Source organism: Myxocyprinus asiaticus, chromosome 37, assembly GCF_019703515.2.
Source record: "Myxocyprinus asiaticus isolate MX2 ecotype Aquarium Trade chromosome 37, UBuf_Myxa_2, whole genome shotgun sequence".
Classification (NCBI taxonomy): Eukaryota; Metazoa; Chordata; class Actinopteri; order Cypriniformes; family Catostomidae; genus Myxocyprinus; species Myxocyprinus asiaticus.
Window position 1 is genome coordinate 8,551,900 of NC_059380.1, and position 12,256 is coordinate 8,564,155.

The 12,256-nt window shown below is 42.5% G+C and overlaps 1 protein-coding gene across 2 annotated transcripts in view; it reads left to right on the forward strand.

Annotated features, from left to right (window-relative positions):
- Window positions 1-12,256, forward strand: part of LOC127428206 (pleckstrin homology domain-containing family G member 5-like) — a 58,484-nt gene that overhangs the window by 24,770 nt on the left and 21,458 nt on the right. For both annotated transcript variants that reach the window (XM_051676393.1, XM_051676392.1), the window contains exons 6-8: window positions 35-126; window positions 272-408; window positions 1,695-1,855. In XM_051676393.1, coding sequence (XP_051532353.1) covers window positions 35-126; window positions 272-408; window positions 1,695-1,855 — 390 coding nt within the window. The remainder of the gene's footprint in view (window positions 1-34; window positions 127-271; window positions 409-1,694; window positions 1,856-12,256) is intronic.

The window sequence follows — 12,256 nt, forward strand, 5'->3', positions numbered from 1 at the left end:
GCATAAGTTGATTGTCCATTTATCACTCTTGTAGGACCCCAGCAAAGAGTGCTTCACTCTGAAGTTTGACCTAAATATTGACGTCAGCATGGAGATCGTCCCAGCTGTGAAGAAGAAAACTTTAAGGTGGTTTTGTGAACCCCTGGGAACCCCAAATTGGTTGTGTTCAGATACAAGCATTTGTGGGCATTCTCAACCGAACAACAAATTTAAACCACCCATTAAACATGTGAGAGTGCATTAATAACCTGTAAGCTGCTTCGTATTTCAGAGAAGTCCTGGGAGCTGTGTTTGAGAGAAAAGGCATTGAGCTGTCACGCGTCAACCTGTTCCTAGATCAGTCCAACACCCCTCTTTCACTTGGATTTGAAGCCTACCGCTTTGGTGGCCACTACCTCAGAGTACGAGGTAATGACATACTGGCTTCCACACACCATAGTTTGAACTCAACACTCAATACTCAGTCTGTTAATCAAATTTGGCATAGAAGTAACTACTTCAACTATTATCTTCTTGTACCCAGCTAGAAAGAGTGAAGAAAGTGTATTGGACATTTTACTGTACATAGGTTATTGTACATTCATTGGTACTCTAAAAAACATTTACTAAATTCTGTTTTTTACTTCAACAGTTTCTTGTTTTTATTGCAAAACTCTATTTGAAAGTTTGAAAAAGTGATTTGGTTGTTCTTAGTGCAGCATCTTTATGGAGAAGGCAGAACTAAAGGGAATTTCATACTATCCTCTTCATTTTATACTGAAGGAAGGGTATGTCATGGATTAACATGCAATGTCATGGATTCTGTAACAACATGGCAAAAGTGTTAGTTTTTTTTTTTTTTCAACAGGTCTACTGTTGAAATCTGAGAGGATTTTCATATCATTTTTTTGTATAATTTTTCTTTCACAAAAATGATGGCACGGTGTGCTTTCAAAACTTTGCTCTGTTTGTTTGAGTGGCCCAGCATTGGTGTGAGTTATGGGACCATCTGTTTGTCCAAATAGTGGAAGTTATAATTTCTGTAATTCTGTTTGGTGCTGCTTGTGGCGCATGAAATTTGCAACCTGGTCTCATAGTGAAAACGTGACTCTATATACATTTTGCAAAACTTGTTATGCGTGTCTCCAGGTACAATTCCCTGCAGTTTCCAGGTAAAAAGAACACTAGAGGCATTACAACAACTGTGTGTTTTATTCACTTTCACTTAAATCATGACTTTAATGGCTGATTATGACTTTATAGATACTTATTTTTCTCTCTATAACTCAGACCCTGCTATTTTATTATATCGACACACTTGTACTCTAATGCATCTTGTGTTAAACAGCACGTACATTTTGAAATGCAAAAATGTTGTCATGTTCACGTAAATTTCATGAGATCAGGCTGGAAATTACACACATCTGATTGAAATTATTATTTATTCATTAAACATGTAGTTATTACACATGGAATGCTAGTAATTCATAGGCTAATATACATTACAGTTTTGAATGCTTCTGTAGATTAATTCTTTACTATTTATGGACAATTGTATTAGTCAGCTATTTTATATTTATTCCATTTCGAAACTGAATTAAATTGAAAAGGAGGATTTAGCAGAAATATATTTAAAAGAGAATTGATGTGATAGAATCACTCAGCAATGTTAAGACAAGAATTCATGTCAATCGTGTGTGTGTGTTTGTGTGTAGCTCAACCAGGAGAGGAGATGAAGGTGGAGAGGTGTGTGAAGGACCCTCGTTCTCTCAGTTTGCCTATCATGAGGTCGTCCAGCGGTAACAACTCCTCTATTGAGCGAGCGGAGCATGGCTCTCTGGGACGCCGAGAGGCGGCAGACCTGCTAGTTGGCCTGGTAGGTTTCTTTTGCATGTTTATATTTGATTCTAAATTCCATGGATTTGATCCTATGTGAAAGGGATACCTAAAAATGAACATTCTGTCATCATTTACTCCATTATATTGTTCCAAACCTCTGCGACTTTCTTTCTGCCTTGATGTTTGGCAGATTGTTTGGGACTGACAGTCTCAGTCACCATTCACTTTATTGGATAGAATGCAATAAAAGTGAATGGTGACTGAGACGGTCATTCTGGTTTACATTTCCTTTTTGTGTTTTATGGAAGACCGAAAGTCATATGGGTTTGGAATACATGAGGGTGAGTAAATGATGACATAATTTTCATTTTTGGGCAAACTATCCCTTCAAAAGTGAGGAAATGAATTACTGATTAGTTTCATTAATTGAATACATCAGATAGTAAGAAATGGAAAGGCACCCATGCATGTCTGCACTTGTGTTCTTAGAGGACCTTGCTAAATGCACATTATGATTGAATAACTTTCTCATGAGCTGTAATTGCATTCTGTCATATCATATTTGTGGGCATTTTGTAGGTGGAGTACGTATGATTTTAAGATGGTTTTAAGATGATTTATAAAGCGAAAGGCACAGTTTTTATGTGTACAGTCTTTTTTTTTTATTGTCTTTAGGAACATAATAGGTTATCATACATTTGCATTTAGAATTAGTCTTTGCAAATCTTTATAAAGGAGAATAATGGTCACCAGTATATGTAGTATTTTGGTTGCTGGTCACCAATATGGGATGCTATTTAAGACTATAAAATGCTAATATGAGACTATCTTCGTCAACCATCTTCACCAGAAGGACCATGCTGGTCGACCAGCTTTACGAGTTGAATTTTGCTGGTCCACCAGCTAGACCAGTCTCAGACCACCACAAGCCTGCATAAATCGGTCTTTGCTGGTCTTTTCAGCAGGGTAATTTACTCTTATGTCCAGTTACCTGCTCTGCATCTCTGTTTTACTGTCTTTGTAGGTGTTTATATGGTTTTTATCTTTCGAAACCCAATAATTTCACACTTGTGCAAGAGTGTTTCCCACACATAATTGCAATGAATGATTCTTCCACAGTCATTGGTTTTTCACCACTTACCATAAATTAGTTCACATTTACTATATAGTCTAGTCAAAAAAAGTTAATAATGTTGACAAATTATACAGATGTATAATCTGTCAACATTATGAACAATTTTGAACAGCACACTATATAGTAAATGTGAACTCATTCCCATGGGTGGGGTCAGTGAGCAGCAACAGGTTTTAATTTGTGACCCATAACATTGAACAGAATCACTGAATCAATATATTTGTTTTTTGAAAGCTCACATTTGCCTAGAGCTGTTTTCTATGTTGTTAGAGCATGTGTTGCCACCTGCCACGTATTCCTGGTATAACTCTCATTTAAAGACCACACAGCCTCTTAACCATCTTGCCCTTTTCTCCTTGAAAGGAAATTTTCATATCATATCAGAGACACGTTCAGGGTTGAGTTTGTTTGAATACAGGGATGTGTCTCGGAAGTCCTGTTCGCCCTGCCAAATGACTCGACTTCCACTTAAGCAGCATGTGCCAGCTTGAGTAATCGTGTTCAAAATCAAACAAAAAACCTTCCCTCTAAAGTAAACACATATTCTATTGCTGTAGCTGTTCGCTGAAATCCAGAATGTGTGATTTTTGTATTTAGGCCTACTCTGTATTCAGCTAAGAGGCACATATTACCTCCAGTTCACATGTAGCATTTGCATATGGTATCAAACAGGAGCAAAGTTCAGAGCTCATGAGATCTTATTTCCTGGTGACCCGAAAGTTTTTTGTGCTTCATCATCAGTTCAGTGGAGAACAAGGTTAACCAGCTTCACCCGGGATGTCCCTCATGAAAATCTTGTGGAATTAGATGGAAAGATTGGCTTCTGATTTCTGTAAACAGCTTTTTTTTTTCATTGATTTTTCATGACAAACGCAGTAACACACAAAAATCCCCTGCAGGATTCCCACGGTTATGAAAAACATGGAAATATAATTTAAAGTTGTGATTTAAAGTCATGAAGTCATGGAAAATTCTATGGTAGATATAATATTTTCTAGTTTTCTAGTTTTCTAGTTTTCTTCGCTTAGATATTGCATTTTGTGAGAGTTTGTGTTGTGTAAAACTTTTGGGGGTTTATTGGAAACACTTGTACACTAATAAGTATAACCATTTAAATCTATGAATTCCAAAGATTGGTACTTGACATATAACTTGTGATAACGTTGCAATTGTGTTCAATTGTTTCCTCAAGGATGTATTTCTACTTTTATCTAACACATAAAATTTACACTCGTTTGTGAAACGTCATGGTTACTTGTGTAACCTCCGTTCCCTGATGGAGGGAACGAGACGTTGTGTCGATGTAGTGACACTAGGGGTCACTCTTGGGAGCCCGAGACACCTCTGGTCTTTGAAAAAAGGCCAATGAAAATTGGCGAGTGCCGTGAGACAATCGGAATAACACACAATCGTAAAAGCATCTTTAAAAAGACGCGTCTTTAAAAAGATGTTCCGTGTGTGCCGCTCTTTTAGAGAAATATACTCTTTTAGAGAAATATACTCTTTTATTTCTGCCGAAGCGCCCAGGGGCATTCTCTGCAGTGCACCAGTGCAGAGGGGGAGAAGCCACTGAAATGCGCCGTCAGATCCAGCAGAGGTGAATGAACAGTAGTATTCAGCTCAGTGAGCATGACCGTTCGGCTCCAAAGAGAAAATCTGAATGAGTGGTTGCATACCAGCTCCTTTTATGCTCCTTAAAAATCACTCGGCAATTTTCATTAGCCTTTTATCAAAGACCAGAGGTGTCTCGGGCTCCCAAGAGTGACCCCTAGTGTCACTACATCGACACAACATCGAGTGAGTGACAGATAGGGAACCAGATATAGTCAGGTTGATTTAGTCATTAAATATATATATATATATATATATATATATATATATATATATATATATATTTTTTTTTTTTTTTTACTTAAATAAAGTCAGTTAATTTAGATGTTACCACATGAAGAACATTTTTATTGTTATCTAACAGGACATTTTTACAGTGCACAAATGGAAATTAAACCAGCAATCTCTGTAAAATGATAAAAAAAATAACAAAAATAATAATAATAAATAAAATAAAAACCTGGGTGAGTCACTTGACGCCATGCGAGGTTCGGACGTGTGAACGGTGAGCTTTGCGCACTTTGCTAGTTTTGATACTTTTAGTGTCATAAACCAGTGAGATTCAATACACCCTGATCCATAACAGTTCTAGGAAGACAATATGTCAAAGAATTCAAATTCTCTGCGATCCGCTGAGGGAGACAGGCCCCGATCAATTCTGGCCAAATTTCTGTGATCATCCGGTAAAGATCTCATGTTATGCAAGGCGAGGTGTAAAGGAAGGCTTTCTTGGAAGAACCACAGCATTTTCTTGTTCCCAGACTTTGCGCATTAGACAAGAGAGAAATGTGATCGATTCAAGGAATGCAAGAAACTCTTACATCAGCAGAAGGTCGCTTTTGCACTGATGTTCCTGGCCAAATTGAGAATAGATACTAAGGATGGACGTAAAGTATTTACATGTCCCCAGCAAGCAATGTCCTTCATAATGTTAATGACTGAGTAAGTTATTTGTGGTTCTCATGTTGTAGCCAAGTGAGCCTGACTCACTGAACATCCACTTGATCATCCGAGGAAGCTGAGTGCCTTTTTTGTTTCTTTTTGTGTTGGTTCTGCCTAGCGGCTGGAGTTTGTTTTGTGTAGCAACATTCCTTCGGGACAGTGTTGTGGATGAATCTGCACGTTCTTTGTGCTTATGCCTCCTGTTGGTTGGAGTTTGTTTTGTGGAGTATTTCTTACAGGACATTGGAGTGATTGGGTCATTTGTTGCACTCATGTAGCAGTTGATGTGTCCCACAGCGCCATGCCCATCTTGGGACTCGAGTCTGAAGCCAGTGCTGAAGCGGTCTCATATGCATCAACCCGAGTGGTGTGGCCACCGTTGAGGATGCCATATGCCCCAGGAGCCTCTGAAAAAGTTTCAGTGGAACTGCTGTCCTCCATCTGAACGCCTTCAGACAGTTCAGCACCGACTGTGTGCGCTCGTTCGTGAGGCGCGCCGTCATCGAGACTGAATCCAACTCCAAGCCGAGAAAAGAGATGCTCTGAGCTGGGAAGAGCTTGCTCTTTTCCCAGTTGACCCAAATTTCAGGAACTATCGTTTATATGTTGTATGCCTACATCATGATTGTAGCTAATTTCAGGAACTATCAGTTTATATGTTGTATGCCTACATCATGATTGTAGCTAATTTCAGTATTTAAATAAAGTTATCGTATTTTAATATAACTAACTTTAAGTAATTTTAAGTCATTCTGAGGCACCTTTGGAAGTTTGAGGCCCCCTGATTGGAAACCAAAGTGTAGTGCATTAAGATCTGTTTATAGACAACAAATACTCTGTATACACTTTATTAATTCATAATTTCTTTCAATTCATCTGACTGAAGATTTAAATGTTACTACAAATGGGCGACGTGAATGTTTGACCCACCAGCAGCACAGTTTCAACGGATACCCAATTACTGCCTCTCTTACCACTGCACTCGCAATACAATGCAATCCTAAATCAGGTTATAATATGCATAATAAGCATTTGCATACTTTCATGAATTTGCTAAATACATAACTGTAATATTTCAAAGCTAAAAGTAGAATTTAATAAGCACTTGTTTAATAAAACATTTAGAGACATTAATCTATAAATGGCCAAATACTGTTCACAAAATGCATGTGGATTATCATAATTGACAGTGCTGAATAGAACTGTAACCTGTTATCTCCTGGCGCTCCTTATGTAAAATGAATTCTTACGGTAAGTCCTGCATACAACATGCTCAGTTGGCCATGACAGTAGAACCTTGAACTACAGTCTGTTTATGTGAGTTTTATAATTAAAGATACTTGGAGATGCCCTCAGCTTGGGATTTGTAGTATGAGGAAAATCACCTTGTTATGTTCAGGCTGTGGATCCTGGAAGCCCTGCTGCAGTAGCAGGAGTTAAGGTGATCTCAAACAAACACAGACTTAAATGCTTACACAGTAAAACTCACACAAGGTAGCGGTGTTCTTGCCCTTCACCGAGAACTGAATCGCATAGCCGAGTCGGATGGTCCGGGTCAGCCATCGCGACAGGTTGGAAAGCACGAGCCACGCGTCCAAACTCCAGGCGAGGGGGACCAAGGGGAAAATCATGTCAGACATACCAGCGGGTGAGGCCTCGCGGCGGGGCGGAGCCTGAGGCACCACGTTGAGGGGGCTCGAGCCCCGTGGCCGTGCTGAGTCCAGGGACATTGAAGCACTCACATGGCTTCTGCCGCCCACCATAAGATTGGCCAAGGAGGGGGAAGGAGGAATATTGTCCCCGCAGTCCATCGGAACCAACCCGGTGTGGGCATGTTTGTGCCATAGCTGGGCACGCAGGGGCGGGGGGTCCGCCACTGGAGCGCCAGACCTGTCAAAATGGGATAGTGGACGGCAGTCGTGACGACGGAAAACCGCTCTTTTGTCGAACTTTTGGGTACCGCAGCCTCTTGGGCATGCGGCAAAAAACGAAACAAAAGATTATCCTCCAGGCCCTCCACCGGGGGATGGAGTGGTCTGTCCACCAGCTCCAGAGAAGCGGGTCTCCTCGTCCCTGGGTTGCCCATCTCAGGGGCGCTTCAAAGCCTTCCTCGGTTCTTGGCGGCCGGCTGTGAGGCGGGTGGCATCTGCTTCTTGCGGTGGGCTCCACGCCGGGACCAGGCCACGGGGGTGGGCTGCGACGGAGCCGGTGTTGTTGCTGCAGGAGGACGCCCTCGGCGACGAGCAGACAGGGTGTGGGGTCTTGAGCCGTGCTGGGGCAGGATGTGTTATATAGCCTCCGTCTGCTTCTTCACCGCCGAGAACTGCTGGGAAAAGTCCTCGACGGTGTCGCTGAACAGGCCAACCTGGGAAATGGGGGTGTCAAGGAACCGTGCCTTGTCAGCCTCTCTCATCTCGACCAGGTTGAGCCAAAGGTGGTGCTCCTGGACCACCAGGGTGGACATCGCCTGCCCGAGAGAACGCGCCGTGACCTTCGTCGCCTGGAGACGAACTACCCTCGTGCAGCTCTTTTAGCACCTTGGTTTGGTGTACCTGCAGGAGAGCCATGGCGTGCAGGGTGGAGGCGGCTTGTCCAGCGGCACCATAGGCCTTAGCCGTCAGTGACGACATAAACCTACAGGCCCTGGGTGGGAGCCTCGGGAGCCCGCGCCAGGTGGCCTTATCCACCTGGTAGATCGCCCCACCATCGAGGGTAGTGAGAGTGGGGGAGCTGAAAGACCAGGATTGGGTAGTAAAAGTTGTCCCCCATGATCTTGTCAGCTCCTCATGCGCCTCCGGTAAGAAAGGGACTGGGGCAGGACGCGGCCATGAGCGGTGCTCTGGGCCCAGGAACCAATCATTGAGCCACGAGGGTTCAGGGGAGAGTGGAGGGTTCCACTCTAGCCCGACATTCACGGCTGCCTGGGAAACCATGTCCATCACCTCCGCGTCGGCCTGAGACTGGGCGACCATACCCAAAGGAGGAAGCCCAGCCGAAGCCTCCATGTCAGACTGGATGAGCCCGCTCTCCGATGCTGCGCTCGATAACTCATCGTCTTCCCGGGCTCCGAAAAAGAGGTCGAACTCACCCTGAGACGAGCCGGCGGTCTCATCCGAGAGCCCGACTGGGGCAAGCAAGCGTGTTGAGGAATGGGAGGTCTGTGGGGGGTTACCCGGTGGAGGTGCTCCCGTTGAAGTCCCCAAATCACCCCCAGTGCTAACCGACGCGGCCTCATACCCGTAGGTAGAAGGACCGAGGCGGGGAGCCGCTGGGGTGGCTTGCTTTAAAATGAAGGCAAACCGCGACCGCAACGTTGCCATGGTCATGTTCTCGCAATGAGGACAAGACCCATCCCCGAATGATGTCTCCGCGTGGCAGTGCCCAGACATGTAAGACAGCGATCATGGCCATCAGAAGTGGAGAGATAACGACCGCAACCAGGAATAACACACAAATGGAAAGGCATCTTTAAAAAGACATTCCGTATGTGCCGCTCTTTTAGAGTTGAAAAAATATTCTTTTAGAATATACTCTTTTCTTTTGTTCTGCCAAAGCGCCCAGGGGCGTTCTCTGCCCTCCATGGGTGCAGAGGGGGATAAGCCGCTGAAATGTGCTGTAAATCCAGCAGTTTGAGGTGAACGGTAGAGAGAAATTGAATTCAGTGCACTGAATGTAACCGCTCAGCTCCGAAGAGAAAATCTGAATGAGTGGTTGCATGCCAGCTCCTTTAATACCCGTATGTCCGGGGGAGTGGCATGCAAATTCCACTCGCCAATTCCCATTGGCCTTTTTTCAAAAAGCAGAGGTGTTTGGGAGTCCCAAGAGTGTCACTACATCGACACAACATCGAGTGAGTGACAGATAGGGAACTCGTGGAGTTGGAAGGGAATATTAAAGTTCCGAGGCAGAGCTGAAGCGCCAAATGTCGTCTGATGGCCTCAGAGAATTGACCCTATTGAAATACAGATATAATACTATTTTGTTGTGGAACGTGGAGTTTTGGCTATTCAGCGAAAGTCATACTTTGAGTCAGTGGACAAAGCAGGGAAGCTTTTGGCTAGATATATAAAGCAGAGAGAGTCATTTTCTATTTCTTCAGTGAAATCTGCTGGTGGTGAAATTTTTACCTCTGCCATTGATATTAATAATGCTTTTAAAGAATTCTATCTTGATCTCTATAGTTCCATGTCTTCATCTACTGATGAAGGTATTAGAAACTTTATGGAACTATTAGAACTCCCTAAATTTATGAATGAGCAAAAAAATTCTCTTGATTCTGAGATAACCTTGGAGGAGCCTGGCGAGGTAATTAAGGCCTTGCCTACAGGCAAGGCTCCGGGGCTAGATGGCTTTGCCACTGAGTTTTTTTAGATCTTATGCTATAGAATTGGCTCCACTTTTGCTAGAAGTTTATACAGAATCATTAAAGAATGGAAAGCTTCCACCAACCATGACTCAAGCCCGGATCAGTCTGATTCTTAAAAAGGACAAAGATCCAAGTGAGTGTAAGAGTTACTGTCCAGTTGCCCTGATCCAGCTTAACGTTAAAATATTGCCAAAAATTTTGGCTAACCAATTAAGTAAAGTTATGACATCTCTTATACATATAGATCAGGTGGGGTTTTTTCGGGGTCGTAGCTCTTCTGATAACATTAGGCGTTTCATGAATATCATATGGTCAGTATAAGCTTTTGCTTTACGCAGATGATATTTTATTATTCGTCTCCGACCCTACTAGATCTATGCCTTGCCTCCACAGAATTATTAATTATTTTTCTAAGTTCTCGGGATACAGAGTTAATTGGTCTAAATCTGAAGCTTTGGCTTTGAAAGTGTACTGCCCGATAACAGCTTTTCAGCTGGGCGCCTTTCAGTGGCCCAAACAGGGCATTAAGTATTTGGGTATTTTAATCCCAGCAAATTTGTGTGATTTAGTTAGAGGTAATTTTGACCCTTTAATAAAAAGGTTTTCGAGCGATGTGGGCAGGTGGGCTTCATTACATTTATCGATGATTGGGAAGGTTAATGTTATTAAAATGAATTATATTCCAAAATTCAACTACCTGCTACAGTCTCTCCCTATAGATGTCCTTCTCTCTTATTTCAAGCAATTTGATAGCATAGCAAAGTCCTTCATTTGGAATGGTAAACGTCCCAGATTACATTTCAATAAGCTGCATAGGCCGATTGACAAAGGTGGGCTAGGCCTACCCAAGATTTTGTTGTATTATGCGTTCTGTCTCAGACATTTGGCTCATTGGTTGCTTCCACCTGGGAGAGCCCCTCCCTGGTTTTGTATTGAACAGGAAGTTCTTGCCCCTATTTTGCCATTAAAAAGCCTTTCTATCAAACTAACCAGAGAAGTTAAGTTACACTCCGTTATCTCACATTTGCACTCGGTATGGACAAAAGTGTCCAGAGTGTTTAATTCGGACATTTATTTAAATGTTGCCTCGAGCATATGGCTGATTCCAAAATTATGTATGAATAAGTCCCCTTTCTGCTGGTCAGAGTGGATTGTGAGGGGGGTTACTACACTCGGTGACCTACATGAGAGTGGAGTGTTGAGATCCTTTGAAAATTTGGTTCAACATTTTGGAATTCCCAGATCTCAGTTCTTTAGGTATTTACAGCTACGCCACCTGCTCTGTACTATTTTTGGGAGTAGCATACACCCACTAAAGCAGCAGACACTCTGGGAGGGGTGAATACTGCTTTTGGAAAAGGTCATGAGGCATCAGTGCATTACTCCCTGCTAAGTCAGAATCTGGAGGACGTAGCTTTAACTTCTATCAAGAGATTATGGGAGAAAGATTTAAACTTGTTATTTAAGGAGGGAGTGTGGACTAGGATTCTAAAAAACGTCAAGTCTGCATCTAGAGACGCAAGGGTGCGCCTTATGCAATTCAAGATTTTACATTGATTCTATTGGACACCCTCTAGATTGTATAGCTTGGTCTTAAAGACACACCCACCTGCTGACGATGCCAATCAGAGGATGTAGAAACAACCCATGTCTTTTGCTGGTGTGTTAAGATTCAAGATTTTTGGTTGAAGGTTCAGAGTTTTGTGTGTGATGTATTGGGCACTTGGGTTTCATTTTGCCGCAGACTCTGTATTTTGGGCGATGGGGCGGTCATCGATGTAGAGAATAGACACAGAAAGAGTTGGGTCTTAACCAGTGTCACGATTGCCAGACAGATAGTTTTAAGGGGATGGAGGTCGGCTGGAGCGCCCTCATTTCAGGAATGGTGCTTGGAGATGAGGAGGGTGGCAGCCTTTGAAGAAGGGGAATTTAGAAGACTGGGGAAATTGGACTTGTTTGTGGGGAAATTGGGTGGATATCTGGCATTTTTGGATGACTCTCAGGGAGGGGCAGTGGAGAGAGAGGTGTAGTTGTCAATATGTGTGATTATTATTATTATTATTTATTTGTGTGTGTGTGTCTGTAATCATGTATGACCACTGGGATGTTATTGGGGGCCAGGGTGGTGTTGGGGATTGGGAGGGGGAGGGGTAAAAGTGGGGGTTGATTGTTGATTCTGTGTATATATGTTTTGTTTTTCTGTGTTTAATATGTGAATAAAAAAAACTGTTAATCAGAAAAGAAAATAAAAACCCTGATTTAGTAATCGCAAACAACTGGAAAAGTAATGGAAATTCATTGTTCGAAAAGTGTTCCTGTTCATGGATACTTACCAGGGACTAAAAAAGGTTCAAGGAACGAAAACAAAAATCAACGTTTTTGCA